This window comes from Typha angustifolia, chromosome 10 (genome assembly GCF_048772165.1).
Source record: "Typha angustifolia cultivar Huaian chromosome 10, ASM4877216v1, whole genome shotgun sequence".
NCBI lineage: Eukaryota > Viridiplantae > Streptophyta > Magnoliopsida > Poales > Typhaceae > Typha > Typha angustifolia.
In genome coordinates, this window is record NC_133248.1 from 2,654,815 (window position 1) to 2,670,226 (window position 15,412).

At 35.0% G+C, this 15,412-nt stretch overlaps 1 protein-coding gene across 2 annotated transcripts; it reads right to left on the reverse strand.

The window, feature by feature from the left end:
* Positions 1–1,134: 1,134 nt before the first annotated feature.
* On the reverse strand, positions 1,135–15,288 carry LOC140769326 (ATP-dependent DNA helicase 2 subunit KU80). Of its 2 annotated transcripts, none has more exons than XM_073109997.1 (12): positions 15,194–15,288; positions 14,767–14,859; positions 14,605–14,656; positions 14,365–14,496; positions 13,390–13,787; positions 10,289–10,575; positions 7,016–7,211; positions 6,716–6,922; positions 5,159–5,326; positions 4,761–5,078; positions 1,551–1,681; positions 1,135–1,455 (listed from the first exon to the last, which is right to left on the reverse strand). In XM_073109997.1, exons 1-12 carry the CDS (start codon positions 15,206–15,208, stop codon positions 1,395–1,397), a joined length of 2,058 nt encoding a protein of 685 aa, XP_072966098.1. In that variant the 5' UTR covers positions 15,209–15,288; the 3' UTR covers positions 1,135–1,394. The 2 variants fall into 2 exon arrangements, with proteins under 2 accessions (XP_072966098.1, XP_072966099.1); XM_073109998.1 differs by having other exon boundaries at positions 14,605–14,702; positions 14,794–14,859; positions 15,194–15,252.
* Positions 15,289–15,412: the final 124 nt, after the last annotated feature.

Genomic DNA, 15,412 nt, shown 5'->3' on the forward strand with positions numbered 1-15,412 from the left:
CCGAGTGTGGCAGAGAACTTGGCCATTGTCGAGGACTCCTCGAAGGAGTAAACGGTGCGCACGGACGAGACAGCCTGCTCGGCAACGATGCCGCCCTTGTTGTACTCGTCGCGGATCTTGCGCGAGAGACCCACGAGGATTTTCCCATACATGAATCCAGGAATCATGAGGAGGAGGAGGAGGAGGGTTGGTAAGGCGACCAAGGCTTGCCTCCACATTAGGAAGAATCCAATTGCGTAGGTAGCTGCTGAAGAAGGTGGCGGCGTTCATGATGAAGTTTGGGACCTTCTCGCTAACGGTGTCTTGGATGAGGAGGCTGTCGCTGGAGACGCTGGTGATGATGACTTCGGAGGTGGAGCCGACGCTGAGGTCGAAGTACTCGACGTCTTGCCGTAGCAACCTCGGGTCAACCTCGAGTCAACCTAAGCTCATTTTAAGTATTTAAGATATTTTAAAAATAATATTTTTTTTAATTAATAGAATATTTTTACGGTGTTAGTTAAATCTATGTTTGCAAACAGTAAATATATAATGAGTAAATACAAATTTAACTAAAAGATAGAGTGTCATATATAAATTTCTCTAAGAAATAATAATTAAACCAAATATTAAAAATATCCTTGAGGATGTAAAATAGTAGTTGTTATTAGGTATTATCTAATCTAGAGATAACATAGTAATTTTAGATTATTATTAAATTAATTTTTAAAAGCTATATGGAAGAAGAAGAAGAAGAAGAGAGGGAGTGATAAATAAAAAATTTCCTACTACGCCAGAATTAAAAAAAAAATTAGAAAAAAGTTATTCATATTCCACTGAGTGTATAGGTCTTAGTGATTTGCTGCATACCCAAAAATAAAATAGAAAAGAAGAAGAAGAAGAAGAAGTTATTCATGTTGGAGGTTTAGTTTGCACATTAATTGCCTTCTATGTCAGACATGGCACAAAGTGACCTAAAATGGTATAAAGCTATGTCTTGCGTTTGATATTAATGTTTGGCAGAATGCCCAGTTTGGCCAAAAACTCAGCATTTACCTGTTATCTCCAAAGAACTGCTGTTTGGGATGCTCTGATTTGTGCAGAGAGAGGACTTACTAAAAGAAGGTAAGATGCCTGTGAGAACTGAAAGATGTGTAGGATGAGAGAATTTACTTTTGAATATGGATCTGATTCCCAAAAAGAAATATTTGTTTCTACATATCATTAGAAAGAGAGTACAACATATACATTCAAGTCAAAGCAAGTGACTCAATTAGTTACAGCAAAACTAGGTTAGTATTCCATACAACTCACTAGTTCAGAAATCCTCATTAAGCTGTCATGATAGATGGTTGTTGAGTTTGCTTATCTGCTCCGAAAATGGCACCAGAGACCTTCAAAGAGATTTCACTTGGCTATTGAGAAGCTAATTCACTCTTTACAGGGAAATTCTTAACCTCCTCTTCTGTCACATCGCTGTTCAAACAGAAAAAAAAATGGTAGAAAGATTAAATAAGGACTTATGAATGGTTCAAAACAAAGATGAAACATAAATAGTTTCACTGGCAAACCTCTCTTCTGCTTCTTTCTTGCTGATAAGAGTGATATTTTTAGATAAAAGAAGATCAAAAAAGTTGGCGATATCAGTTGTCTTCCATTTCTCGTAAAGATCCATCAGAAATCGATTGAATTCTCTTGGTTCCTAGATGTAAGTCACAAGTATTAGATGCAAGGACACTCACCAAGAATATTACAACATAAGCATGCATGGTACAATCAAGATGGTTTCCCATGAAAATGAACTAAGCTAAATTAATACAAAGAGAATCTTTACTGGCTTAATATATGAAGACTAGTCAGATTCTCTTAATTGAAATGGCCAGGGCCTTCAGAACTAAGAGTGCAGAGTTGAGAAAACAGACACTAGGAGCAGACCAACATAAGCAATGCTTCCCACGTCCATCTAAATTAATGGCTTATTGTATTTCATAATTTCTTATTCCTCATACTTATATCTTTTTAATGAGGTCTTTTTAACGAGGTATTTCATAACTAGATTTTCTCAGTATCTTAGGATGCATTACAATTAAAGTTGCTTTCCTCCAGATCAAGGAGAAATTAAGACTGTGCTACATAGCCTTCTTTCTTTCTGGTCTAGACATTGATATAACTCAGATTTCTAAAGTAAAGAATAATGGCTATAGTCACACATCAGATACTTCACCATCTTTCGGGAAACAATATATAATGCATCAAATGAATAGTGGGTATATATTGAGGTACTCTGCTTCACATGTAAGTAGGATAGATATTTCTGCACTCACACATGAGTTCTCATAGATAAACAATCTAAAAAAAAGACAAAGAAGCTAGATTAGATTATTTTGGAATGCATATGGTGAAAAGGCGTTTCTGGTTATTCTTTATCAACATAATATATTAATATATAACTAATTTGTTTAAGTTCACTCATAAAACTGTAATCCACAACACAGATTGCCTTATCACCCACTAAATCAGTAAGCTTTGGCACAATTGTACTAACTAGCATTAGTTGGTACTGATACAAATTCATCCGCATGTCTAAATGCCAAATGGACCAATACCAGCCAGGAACAATACTGTAAAGTCTAAACCAGTATTCCATCAATATTAGGTTGATAATTGATACCTCCAATGCAGAAGAGTATATTGGTATTTTCAATTACTAGCATCTCAGCACACCCCAGCATGTCAATATTTAATTTCCAGTTTAAATATATATATTTAAATCTACATTAAGTGTTTTATCTTTAGATTATTTTTGTAAATTATCTATTTTATTAAAGATAATGCAATAGTCAAATACGTATTATTCAACACATAATATGATCGAATACTTCATATTATAATTAAACACATAATATTAAAGTTGATTGATGATACATGATGGAATTAAGAAAAAAAGTTTAAAAACATGACTAAAGTTAATTTAATAATCAATAATAATAATAAAAAGAATTTTAAAATGGCTCCACATCGGCACGGAGATAGACACAGCCATGTCAAGCGGCAAACACTTGCGCCAATATGTACGGCTCAACACAGGAGTATGCTACTAGCACACCCCGTGCCAAATGAGGTGGCACCACTAGCATAGCAAGTGTCGATCGACACACTCACCATCCTTGATCACACCAACATGGACTAACACATGCAAAAGAGTATCTTGGTATTTTCAACTATTAGAATCTAATCCGGATCCACGACTTAAGTTTTTATTCAAACCCGATCCGACCTACCTGCTTTTCTTCTTCCTTGAGCTAGGGCACTCGCATTGGGTGCGAGTGCCACCTAGAGGTCGAACAATAACAAGGTTGGCGAAGAGCGACGACAACAAAATCAAGTTCGACGGCGAGTGGCAAAGGGCGAAGATGAGCAGTGACGTCAACGACAAGCAAATCGCTGCTAGAAGAGGTGTCATACAGCACCCCCCCTCCCCTTCATGCTACGTGTCGGTACGCCACTAGCACACCTCGTGCCGATCGACACGGCCATCGTTGGTTTGCATTATTAGTTCATGCATTGTTTTCTTCAACATCTTCATTCTCCTATCATCCAACTTCATGTATCAAATTTTTATTTCACTATGATAACTGAGGTACTTAGGAAATACACTTTCCAACACTATCTTGAATATTGACTAATGAGTGATGATGATTCACCATCTATTCTAAAAGCTTGAGTTATTAGAGAATGGTAATATTTTTTATATTTCATATTCTAGCATTTTCTGAGACATTTTAGTAAGCCCTAAGAAATGGACGTGATTTAAATACATAAAGTTTTTGTACTTTAAATGGCATATGAGCATGGCGAGATCCGAATCATGACCTCTGCTCTGATACCATGATAATTTACCAACTATTCTAAAAACTTAAATTGTTAGAGAATAGTTTTTTTATTTTATATTTTATATTCTCACAAGTGGTATTACTTGTAGTCAGTTGTTTAACTCTAATATCCATTCTTAATTTCTTTGTAATATATAATCACAGAAAATATATCTCATGAATCACATATTTCTCATTCCAACAGCAGCTATCACTTATAAAAAGACTATATAGCTATTCAAGAATAGTCCTTACATCTATATTAGCCATGGCAGTACATAGAACATTTACAACTAAAAGAGGACAAAACGAAGCAAAGACACACAAATGCCCAAATTATTCATTTGGATTCATTTGTATGTAAACTGATGTGCAGTTATAGCCAATCAATGTGGCAGAGTTAGCCTATGCAATCATTTTGCACTATAGGCTAGTTCAGGACCAAACTTTACTATGGTATCTTTCAACAGCCAATCCTACGTCGAGACAGAGGAGAGTTTACATTAGGTAGCTTAACAGCCAACAAAAAACCTTTATCAAGAGAACAATGAAAACGGATCCCAAAATGAATAACAACACTAAATAGAGATGAACGGAGAAAAAGGAACATGTGGCCCACCAGAAAAAGTAGGGACTGAACACTCGGTTGTTGTAGGTTAATACAGGAACTGAGGCAATAAGTAACATCAGTTGATATAGTGCTATAAATAGAGGCGCAAACTACTTTTTCCATAAGCTTCCATCAGATATTAATGCAGTTTTGGATTGAAAATTGTTGTCAGGTGTGTAGATTTTTCATTTTAATTTAACTAGGACATTAACATTCCTTGAAATGTTCAAGTATAAGTATTACTGAGTTGATCATTCCGTATTCTGCCCAAGAATCTGCAACTTAAGGAGGAAAATTACCTGTTCAATAATGCAGCCCTTACGGAGAGCTCCGAAACATTCCAGTGCCTTTGGATAAACATCTCCTTCATAAGAATTTTCTAGTAGATCAGAAACATAGTTTTGCATCTTCTCAATTGCTCTATGAACCCACTTTGAACTGTCCCTGCGTGCCATCATGGCTTCAAAATCTTGGATGGGATTTAAATCTCCAATTTTTTCAACCTTCGTTGCAGATGAATCTTCTATCAAATTACCAGATGCCTCACCATCTTTACCCACTTCTTCAATTTGAAGTGACTGCTTTTCCCTCCATGCTCGTCTAGCAGACTTTTTTCTCTGCAATGTAGTTATGATGAGTAAAAAATATCCTTCTGTGGATTGTTGAATTAAATATACAAGTACATGTGATATTGAACCTTTGGGTTCTCCTTTAATTCGAACTGCTTGTGAAAGTTATCAATTAAAGATTTGCCACGAGAAAAAAGATAAGGATCAGGCTCAGTAATTCTCTTAAGACTTCTATCAAGTGGAGGCACATCAGCCTCTGGCTGCTTTGACTTCAAATCGAGGAAGTGATAGAACCGCTGAAGATCAGGTACATACAGTTTGGTCAGAGAAAGAAAAGGGAAGAACTTCCACCAATATGTTTAATGTAATCTCATAGATTAGAATGATTTTATATGATGGACAAATGAAACAATTATACTCATGTTTTGTGAAATAAATCATAAAGCAATAGGATGGCATCACTTGGTATGTTGGTAGAAGTTGCACTTTGTATCCAAGAGGGCCCAGGTCATGAAAAAACCTCCTCACATATGAGGGTTGAGTTACTAGAGGAATATATCAACACGATCTGCCTGCTGCACATTAGGTTGACAGAACCACCCTGCATTGAGCGCTTGACCTGCCATCCCCATGAAGAACTAACTAGTATCCACATGCAGTTTATTTTTTCAAGAGTAACATAAGACTAAATCAAAAAATATATTATATATAAATATCATTCCATGCTTCAAAAGAAATGGATCAAGAGAGTCGTGGTGCCATTTATGGAGGTATTGAAATGCGGACATGTATCTTTGAGGATTTTGTTTAACGTTAGAACTTCCTGCAACTTGACAAGTGAGAGATTAACAGACCTTGAATTACAAATTCCTATATGCTTACATTCTTAAGAACTGCTAGCGGTGTTCTATAAAGGGAAACCCATCCAATGGACACCATTTCTGTCAATGGAGTTACGGGCAACAAAGAGGAAACTCGAATACTGCAATGGGAAAATGGTTCCAAAGTCCCAATGATCCTGATCCCAAATTATGACATACTGTCTGAAATATTCATCTACAGGCCCACCCTATTAAAAGAGGGCAAGATTGCATTATACACTTGATGCCTTTCCACTCCTTTTTTCACTTCAACAACCAGCCATAGTTTGTTACTATTTTAGTATTATGTCCTGAACAAGGTACAAGGTCCACAGTCTCTGGGTATCAACTGTAGCACTGCTTTGTCGTATTGCTTCTTCAAGCACTAATTTGAATTTTGAAGTTCACTAAGAGAATGATGCTTAAAAAAATCCAAAAGGGCTTAACATCTTCAAAGAAAACTCATGTGCTTATTTGGAGCACCATCAGAGCTCCTCTTGTGGAGCTAATTGGCAGAAAATCCCTACGTACACTTTGAATTACCTGTTCCACAAAGAATTGAGACCTTCCGTACATTCAAACGAATGACAAGAACTTTCAGAATGACAGTTAATTTAGAGGCTCAACATTTTTGAAGATCTGGTGAGAAAACTCTACATTTATCCTTATGTTCCTAGTTCCTACTATAATTTATCTGTAAATCCTTGATCTAAACACATGCACAAGATGTGAATTTCCATATCACTAAACATTAGGTCTTTAAGTAAATGCTTCATATTGTAACAAGAAATTCAAGAAGCTTTCTATAGTAAAGAAAGAGTTCACCTCTAACACTGGATTTGGTGTGAAATCAGGTTGCAGCATTTCTTGTCTTCCAGATGGTGCAAGGTCTAGCATCCTCACTAGGTTATCTGCTGCTTCTTGCTGTTCTTCATTTGGCTGCCATGATGACGGAAGACTGCTGAAGGATGGAAACTGAAACTCTCGCACATCCTCAGCAAAAGGAAGTACATTGAAGTAAAATGAATCTGGCTGCACAGCAGAATGAACAAATATCTTCCACTGCATCCTTCGTGAAATAGAGAATTAATAAAGAAGATAGGAAGGTAGGCAAAAGAAACTCACAACATTGTCCATCAAAGATATATTTGGTGTCAATACACCAATAACAGCATTTCCTTGACCTTGTCTCCACACACACCGCAGAATCGCAGACTTGTTCATTTCTACCATTGCTCTAGCTATGGCAGAAGCTGCAACCATTGCTTTTTTATTTCCCGGTTCAGGAATAAAGGTGTATACATCCTTCATATAATAGTGCCTTGATGAGAATATAACAGAATGCAAGTATCAGAACTACTCAACAAACACAAATTTTCACAAAATCAGCACATCAAATATTCAGGTGAATACTCATTCTGTACAAATTATGAAATAGATTAATTTACATGATGGCTCATATAAATAAAGGTGTATACATCCTTCATATAATAGTGCCTTGATGAGAATATAACAGAATGCAAGTATCAGAACTACTCAACAAACACAAATTTTCACAAAATCAGCACATCAAATATTCAGGTGAATACTCATTCTGTACAAATTACGAAATAGATTAATTTACATGCTATGGCAGAAGCTGCAACCATTGCTTTTTTATTTCCCAGTTCAGGAATAAAGGTGTATACATCCTTCATATAATAGTGCCTTGATGAGAATATAACAGAATGCAAGTATCAGAACTACTCAACAAACACAAATTTTCACAAAATCAGCACATCAAATATTCAGGTGAATACTCATTCTGTACAAATTATGAAATAGATTAATTTACATGATGGCTCATATAGACGTTACTACAATAGAATAACTGATAGTTTCACTGGCAGCCCATCAATGATGAAATTGAATGTATATAAGTTTAACGAATCAAATGGTATTATATACTGTTTGCCAAATCCCAAATCAACTCTAAACTTCAAAAAAATAGAATGAGGGAAAAAATGAGGACAAGTAAAAGGAAGAAGTGCACTTAGGATCCCTTTTCCAGCCACTGTATATATATATATATATATATATATATATATATATATATATATTCCAAATACAATGCAAACAAGAGAAGAGAACATGAAATCTGCCACAAAAGGCAAAGGAGGATAGAAAGAGGTATACATGTAAGCCTTCAGAACAATTTCTTCAAATCCATAATGAAGACTATTACATTTTTCAGATTTCTCCTCAACCTTATCTAAAGAGGTAAGAATTCCAAACCAAAACCCAAACTCATCTCAATTTTTATCAGTCCAATATATAAATATATTGGAAATTCTCTACTTAGAAACATTCTAGGTATCGGTTTCGGGATCGGGATCGGATCGGCCACTTAAAAAAAATGATATATATCAATAATATTGGTTGAATTGGCCGTCCATTTTGGACGATTTGGATTGGAGATCAGCCAAATTGGTTGGATCAGCCGATCCGCTTTGACGATATGGATCTTGATAGGCCGAAACGTCAATACATGGAAATATCACATTTCCTGGTAAAACTTATTTTTATAGCAGTAAGAAAATTCCTAAATTTAAAGAGACCTATATCCTACAAGATACTCTATCAACTAATCTAATTTCATCTAAAATCAAACTTAAAAAGAAAATGTGTATTTTACTTCATCAATGAACAAGAATAGACAAAACGAGTTCATTATCAGAGGAAACCTCTCTAGATAGTTGACAATAATGTCAAACCAATCAAACATCAATATTTATATCCATCAACTCCCAAGTGTTTGGCATCAATGAAGGAAATCCTATGGAACCATTAAGTAACTTCACACTTCAACACTTAAATGAATGACTATATGAAGGGTTATGGTGTCACACTATCACCAAGCTGGACTATGATGGGTAACAGCAGTAAGGAAGGTCTACTGAATATATAGCTATTAGATTAGGTCACTGAATAAGTTCTTACAAGACTAGGATGATTTCTGCTTAAAGTTTAAACAACATTAAAACAAGAATGGCATGTTTGTCTCTTTGGACTAATTGTACCATAGAGATGAAGACAAATTGGGAAAAGTCTTCAATAATGAGGATGGGGATGATGAGGGCCATTTCAGTTATATATCCTGAATTAAACTAGCAGGGCGTAGAAAACATATAAATGAGAAAAAAAAGTTATATCCTTAAAGCTAAATTAAAACAATGTGGACATGACTACACAAAACAATAAAAATCAAGTCCCATTAAACACAAGTCCCCTTTAGACTGTTTTACTGTTACAGTACAGCAAGTTGTTCGTAATGCCCAAATATATAACCCTATCGGATCTTCTATGTTCATATAGTCTCTTCTCAAAGAATGCTTAAAAGAACATCAGGTAGCAATGAATCTTTAAACAAGCCAACCAATAGATAATTTTTCACAAGGAAATCTAAAATGTCTGTTAGCATCAACACCTTGCAAACTCATGATTTCAACCATGGATCCCAAAATCGGATCAGCTAATCCAGATTGGGATCAGCCATAACTGATCCCAATCAGACCGGTTTCAGTTTGGTTCAACCAATATCGGCCAATATCAACTGATTTCGACTAGTTTCAGCCGTATCGGCTGATCGACCTCAACTGTATCGGCCAATCTATCTCGACCAAAACTCAGTTTTATCAGCTGAAAACAACAATATCGGCTAAAATCAATCTTTTCTAAGATTCATGTCGAATCTAAAATATATCTAACTTAGGACATATTAATAATTGATGTCATCAACTGCTTTCTTTTTAAATTTTATTTTTTACTCTCTATCTCTCACACACGCTCTCCTCTCACTCTCACACTTCACCGAGTTCATTAGGCGGTCGTTCCAATAAGCCCCCCTAACTAATCCACACTTTAGTGCACTCGAATGAGTTTTTTCCTCTTTTTTTCTTTTTTTCTCACCCACTTTTTAACTCATCATCTTTTATTACTGATGTAGAACAATAGTGAAGAGAGATCTCTCCTCATATTGTTCTGCAGTAATAATTTATAAGTATAAAAATTTATCTAATTCAAATCAAAATTCATTATAGTTTTAAGTAATTCTTTTATTTAGTTTTTAAAATTCATAGTGACTAATTTTTATGTCTTATTTTTCTGTTATTTTTTATAAATTTTTAGAAATTTTTTTGCATTTTAAATAATATTTAGAATTTTACATAATTAAAAATAATCTAATCTGATACGAGCAGCCGATACGATCAATACATATCATTTTTTTTAAAGGCAGATCCCAATCTCGATAACAAGTTTCAGAACCTTGATTTCAACTAACCAAATTATAAAAATAACGACAAAAGTAGAAAAACACTATCAGTTTCTCTTTATCCCAATTTAAAGTATGTCTTATACCGCAAAATGTTGGATGCATCAGTAAATCCTAGAAGCTTGATGCTCTTCTCAGGTTTGAACTTGACGGCCTCCCATTCAGACAATGATATAGGGACCACTTGCGGACCATAACGGTAACCCTTGATTCTTTGCTCCGGCGGAATAACTTTTTCAGGATCTTCGCTGCTTTTGTACTCAAAATCCACTTTAACTTCATGCGTAGCAAATTTATCACTTGCTGGTGCTTTATCAGAATATTTCTTTAATGTAGGGAATTTCTCCTCAGATGTTTTCTTATACACCCATACCTGGATTGAGAAACAATTGTTACAGTAAGCTAGATATTAGGAAAATTATCTTTCACATGTACCAAAAGAAAATAATGAATATGTGATATGACAAAACACCCCAAAACATAATATCAAGGTATGCTAGTAAATTATGAGGTAAACAAATAACTATTAGCAGCATGTTTGGGATCATTGATAAATCATGGCAACTTAGTTTTCATTCCCCTATCCAATTCCTAGGCTACAACTATTATATTTTAGGGCATTCATAACTATATATTGAATCTACAAAAGAACTGGCACATTAGAAAGAATCTTAAGTCTAGACAAACATACTTTTCACAATTTGTCCTGAGAAGACAAACTAAGTTACTTAAGACCAACTGATAGAAACTGTCTCATTCAGTTACACACGATGCAAATGCTATGATATGAATAGAAGCAAGAAAAGTGGCAGGTCATAGGACAGTAGTTTCTTGACCAAGGGAAGTAAAATATTGAAGCATAACAGAAATACTGCAAAAACAGGTACAGCACTTGAAGCAATTAAATCAGACTTCTACTTTCAGAATAATAATATAACAATACATAATGAACACATGCAACATTTTCTACCAGGAATTGTTATTTCTTTCACCCTCAAATTATTGTTGCAAATAGAGACCTATGTGAAATACCAATTAATGTCTATTCAACATCTTCCAAACAGCAGTAGATAGCTGATATATAACTTGAAAGGAGGAAAGACAATCAAACACATCGAACTTTGGTACAGCACCACCTATAATGTTCTGCTAATAGATCTGAATTGCAATTTATCTTCCAAAAACTATTTCCACAGCCATAAGTGTCATCATAAATAGCCAATAGACAAAATTAGAGACTTTAATCATGCACCACATTGATGCTACTTTACAATTATGTGTTCCAACTGAGAAACCTAATTATAAACAGCATAATTATTTATGATTTTTAAAACGTAAATAGATTATTAGATGTACAAACAAAAATCAAAGAACATATGAAAAAAATCTCCAGATAACTCTCCATTGAATCACAAAAAGAAAAAGACTGGCAAGAAATTTTGCAATCAATTAGATGTAATCGTGTAGTAACTTAAATGAAGCAAGTATAGCACAAAAAAAGAATAATAAAATTTAATCCAAATAGCATACATTACACCAAGATTAAAGATGAAAAGTTGAACTTCATCAGAAAATTAGCTTAAATATAGCAACAAACAAGTTCTTTACAATTGTAGAACCATAGTTGCCAAAAGCAATAGGGGCAAGACATCGATACCATTAGCAAAAAAATGGAAAATGCTTTGGAAGTGAATGATTCCAACTACTATGTGTAGGACATCAGGGAAAAAAGAAGGGTTCCTATTGACGCAAGTGTAGCAAATTTTCCGAGAAATTATTTTCTTCAAATAACTTTGCAAATTATTTTCGTCGGTATGAGTTTGTCCAAGAAACATGAATCTCATTTTTCCTCCATTGCAATGCACTAAACCCCTTTCTACTAGCAATTACACAAAATGGGAATTGTTTACTTCATATCTAGTACAAGATTCTCTCTCTTCAACAGGAAGCAATTATGCACTAATAAAAGGGACCTTCTAGTGTATAAGGCTTCCATCGATCCAGTGTATGCCGAGAGCAAGTTAAAAGAAAATCTTGGATGACGCAACAATAGAAAGCCACTAGGTCTAAGTAGTTTGGGTTGGACATGTGGATCCTTCTCTTCCATAGTTCCGTTTGACGCTTGCCAATATAGGATTCCTTTTTGAAGTAAGATTTATCATGTCTTCCATTACTATTTCCTCCCACAATAAGTCTATCCTCTATACTGGCGACCTCCACTCAACATGCCAAAGCTATTTTAATTTGATTGTCACGAAACTTATCCTATATTGGTGTCACTACCCTCAACTTTTGGATGTCTTTTCCTAGATGCCCAGCACTCTTAACATGGCTAATCTTATAGGCTTATAGCCCTCTCAAAACCTTTGAGAAACCAGATGTATATAATTATTTAATCATCAGTCCATGTTTCCAACCGCACATAGTCAAGTGAAACATGACATGGCACATCAAGGAAGACCAAGAAAGACTACTTATAAGAAGGATAGGAAAAGGTGCTTCACTTAAATGGAAGAGACTAATTAACAGATGAGAGTCTACTGTTGCCTTTTTGGTGATAACTGATCAGAACCAACATGATAATACATCATTGTATTATTTCACTACTAGATGATCACTAGACAATACAATCAGCTATTTCCTACAAATTAGGAAGAGAATTATCGGCAATGGTTAGACTGGAATAATACTACACTACAAGATAACTTTTAAACGAAAAAACTTGTCCTAGCAATTATAAAGTCTTAATCTAACTATCTAACACCCACAAAAATGGATAACAATTTGCACAAAGTGTGTAAGACCATTCAAATTAAATATTGATATATTTATCATTCTCATATAAAAGTAAGAATCGCGTGAGAAGGATGATTGTGTTAATATTATAGTGATTACGAATACTAAAGGAGAGTTAACTCCATCAACAATGTTAATTACTAACCCAGCGAAGTAAATAACTAAAAAGAACAAGAAAAACAGAGCTAAACCTCAAACGGCTAGCACCTGATTGTCGTTCATTATACCTATCCAAAAGTTTGATTCAGAAGGAACATTTAAAATTTCAAAGGATCTCACATATGTATGGACTATGATTATACAAAGCATGAAAAGCCAGCACCAAACAAAGACAAAGTAGTATTATTTGGGCCTCAGACAATTCATAATGATATACACATTCCTATCTTACCTTGATTTTCATATTAGAGCTTATTTCCAAGTCTCCCCTGAATACTGTAACTGGCGATATATTTCGAGTTTTAAGAGCACCTAAAAGTGATGTTGCACTGTCAACACGAATTATTTTTGCGATTGTTCTCTTTGAGAAGTAATCCAATAGACGGTCATTTTCCCCCATTACACTATGACATGTAATCTCGGGTTCTCTGAAAATAACACAATCCAGTCTAATTCCATGAGCTTTCATTTGTTGAGAGATGGTATCAACCTGGCCCTCTTTTGTCCCTTCATATGGGTCTTTTATCGGACATTGTGCATCAGTAATTAGACAAAGTCGTTTCTTTCCCTTGTTTGTAGCTCCAAATTTCTTTATCAGCATGTCTATACCAACAACAATGGCATCCATAACTAATCAGAGTTAAGGGCATTGAAGCAGAAAGTTGAGCAGATATTATAGAATTAGATTCTTCTCAACATTTCCAGATTATTTATTCTCAAATAAAGATAATGCCATCTTCAAGTACAAGATAAGAATAGCCAAAATAACAAACGAAGAAGCATAATTATGCTTTTCAGCAAATAACCATAAGTGATTAAATTTTACCTTCTTAATAAATTAAGCGTTAGAATGGAAAGAAAATTATGAAGTGCATCAAAAAATTCATCTATTTGGATTTAATTCCACAGCAAAATGATTTTTTAACCATTTAGGACGTGACACTTCATAAACACAAAATGCACAGCATACACTCTCCCTCCCTCCCTCTCTTGCATGCAATTATTAGTACATTAAGAAACAAGGACGCTAAGAGGAACATATCAATTAATATAAAACAATCATAAATCATATCAGCAAACGAAGATGCAAAAATTCTAGAAAATAAAGAACAAAGATAGTACTAGACTACAGCTCGCACATAAAAGGAACAAGCTCCTAAAATTCTGATGCACAAAGAACAACAACAATGTTACTGATAATGGATACAGTCGCCAGGGGAAGTTCCTCTTGGAATGTTCTGTACAACTTCAACTGTCTCTCCATCAACAACTTTAATACTACGTATAACCACTGTGTGCTCATAACCACCAACTTCTTTCTCAAGATCATTGTCAGTATCTGGGAATTGAAAAAAAAGGAACTTATTAACCAGAACTTTAATTGCTAGAACTAAGAAATGAAAAGAACAAATACTAATAGAAATTACTACTAGGTCGCAAAGAATACCTTCAGTTCCAAATAGCACAACCCCCACTTCGTCACTCTTGCCATAAATTAGCTGCGCAAGTTAACACTTTGTTGTGGTGTAAACAGAGGAATGACATCTAGTTCCATGAAAATTACAAACTTCAGAGTGGAAACATAAGAAAAAAGATGGTAAATACTTGCCTTCTTCTGCATAAGCATCGAGCAAACCTTTTCAACCTCAGGAAGGGCGCCGTGCATCGACGGGCCGACGTCGAGCAGCAAAACCAACGCTTCCTACACAAAAGCGGAACCGTAAAGAGAAGCAATTGACTTCTCTATAGGCAATGAGGCATAGAGCTTGTTTGGGCCAAAAACCCATGATTGGGCTTCGGAATGGTTTCTTCGCTTTTGCGCTCAAGCTTCTTGTAGATCACAGTACATGGCATTGGCTTGTCCAAAGTTTCAAACTTTCGGATTACTTGGGATTTTACCCAAAGTAATCCAGAATACCCAACTATTGAATCTTACAGAAAATCAGGAAAAAAAAAAAAACAGGAGCAAAATCAAGGAAGAAGTGGCAAGAGAGAGTGTCCGGAAGGGTAAAAATTAGGGTTTTGGAGTTGGGTACCTTGTTCCGAGCCATTGAATGGAGAAGGAGGGTGGCGCGAGGATCGAAACCAGAGACAGAATTAGAGTTTTGAAACTTAGGAACTAGTTTATATAGGCAGCCTCGGCTTGGCTTTCTTTCTATTAAGCTTCCTTTGAAAGCTTCTTTCTCGAAAAATAAATAAATAAATAAATAAAATATTTGTCGACAATTACACTGAAGTTTTTACTCTGTCTTATC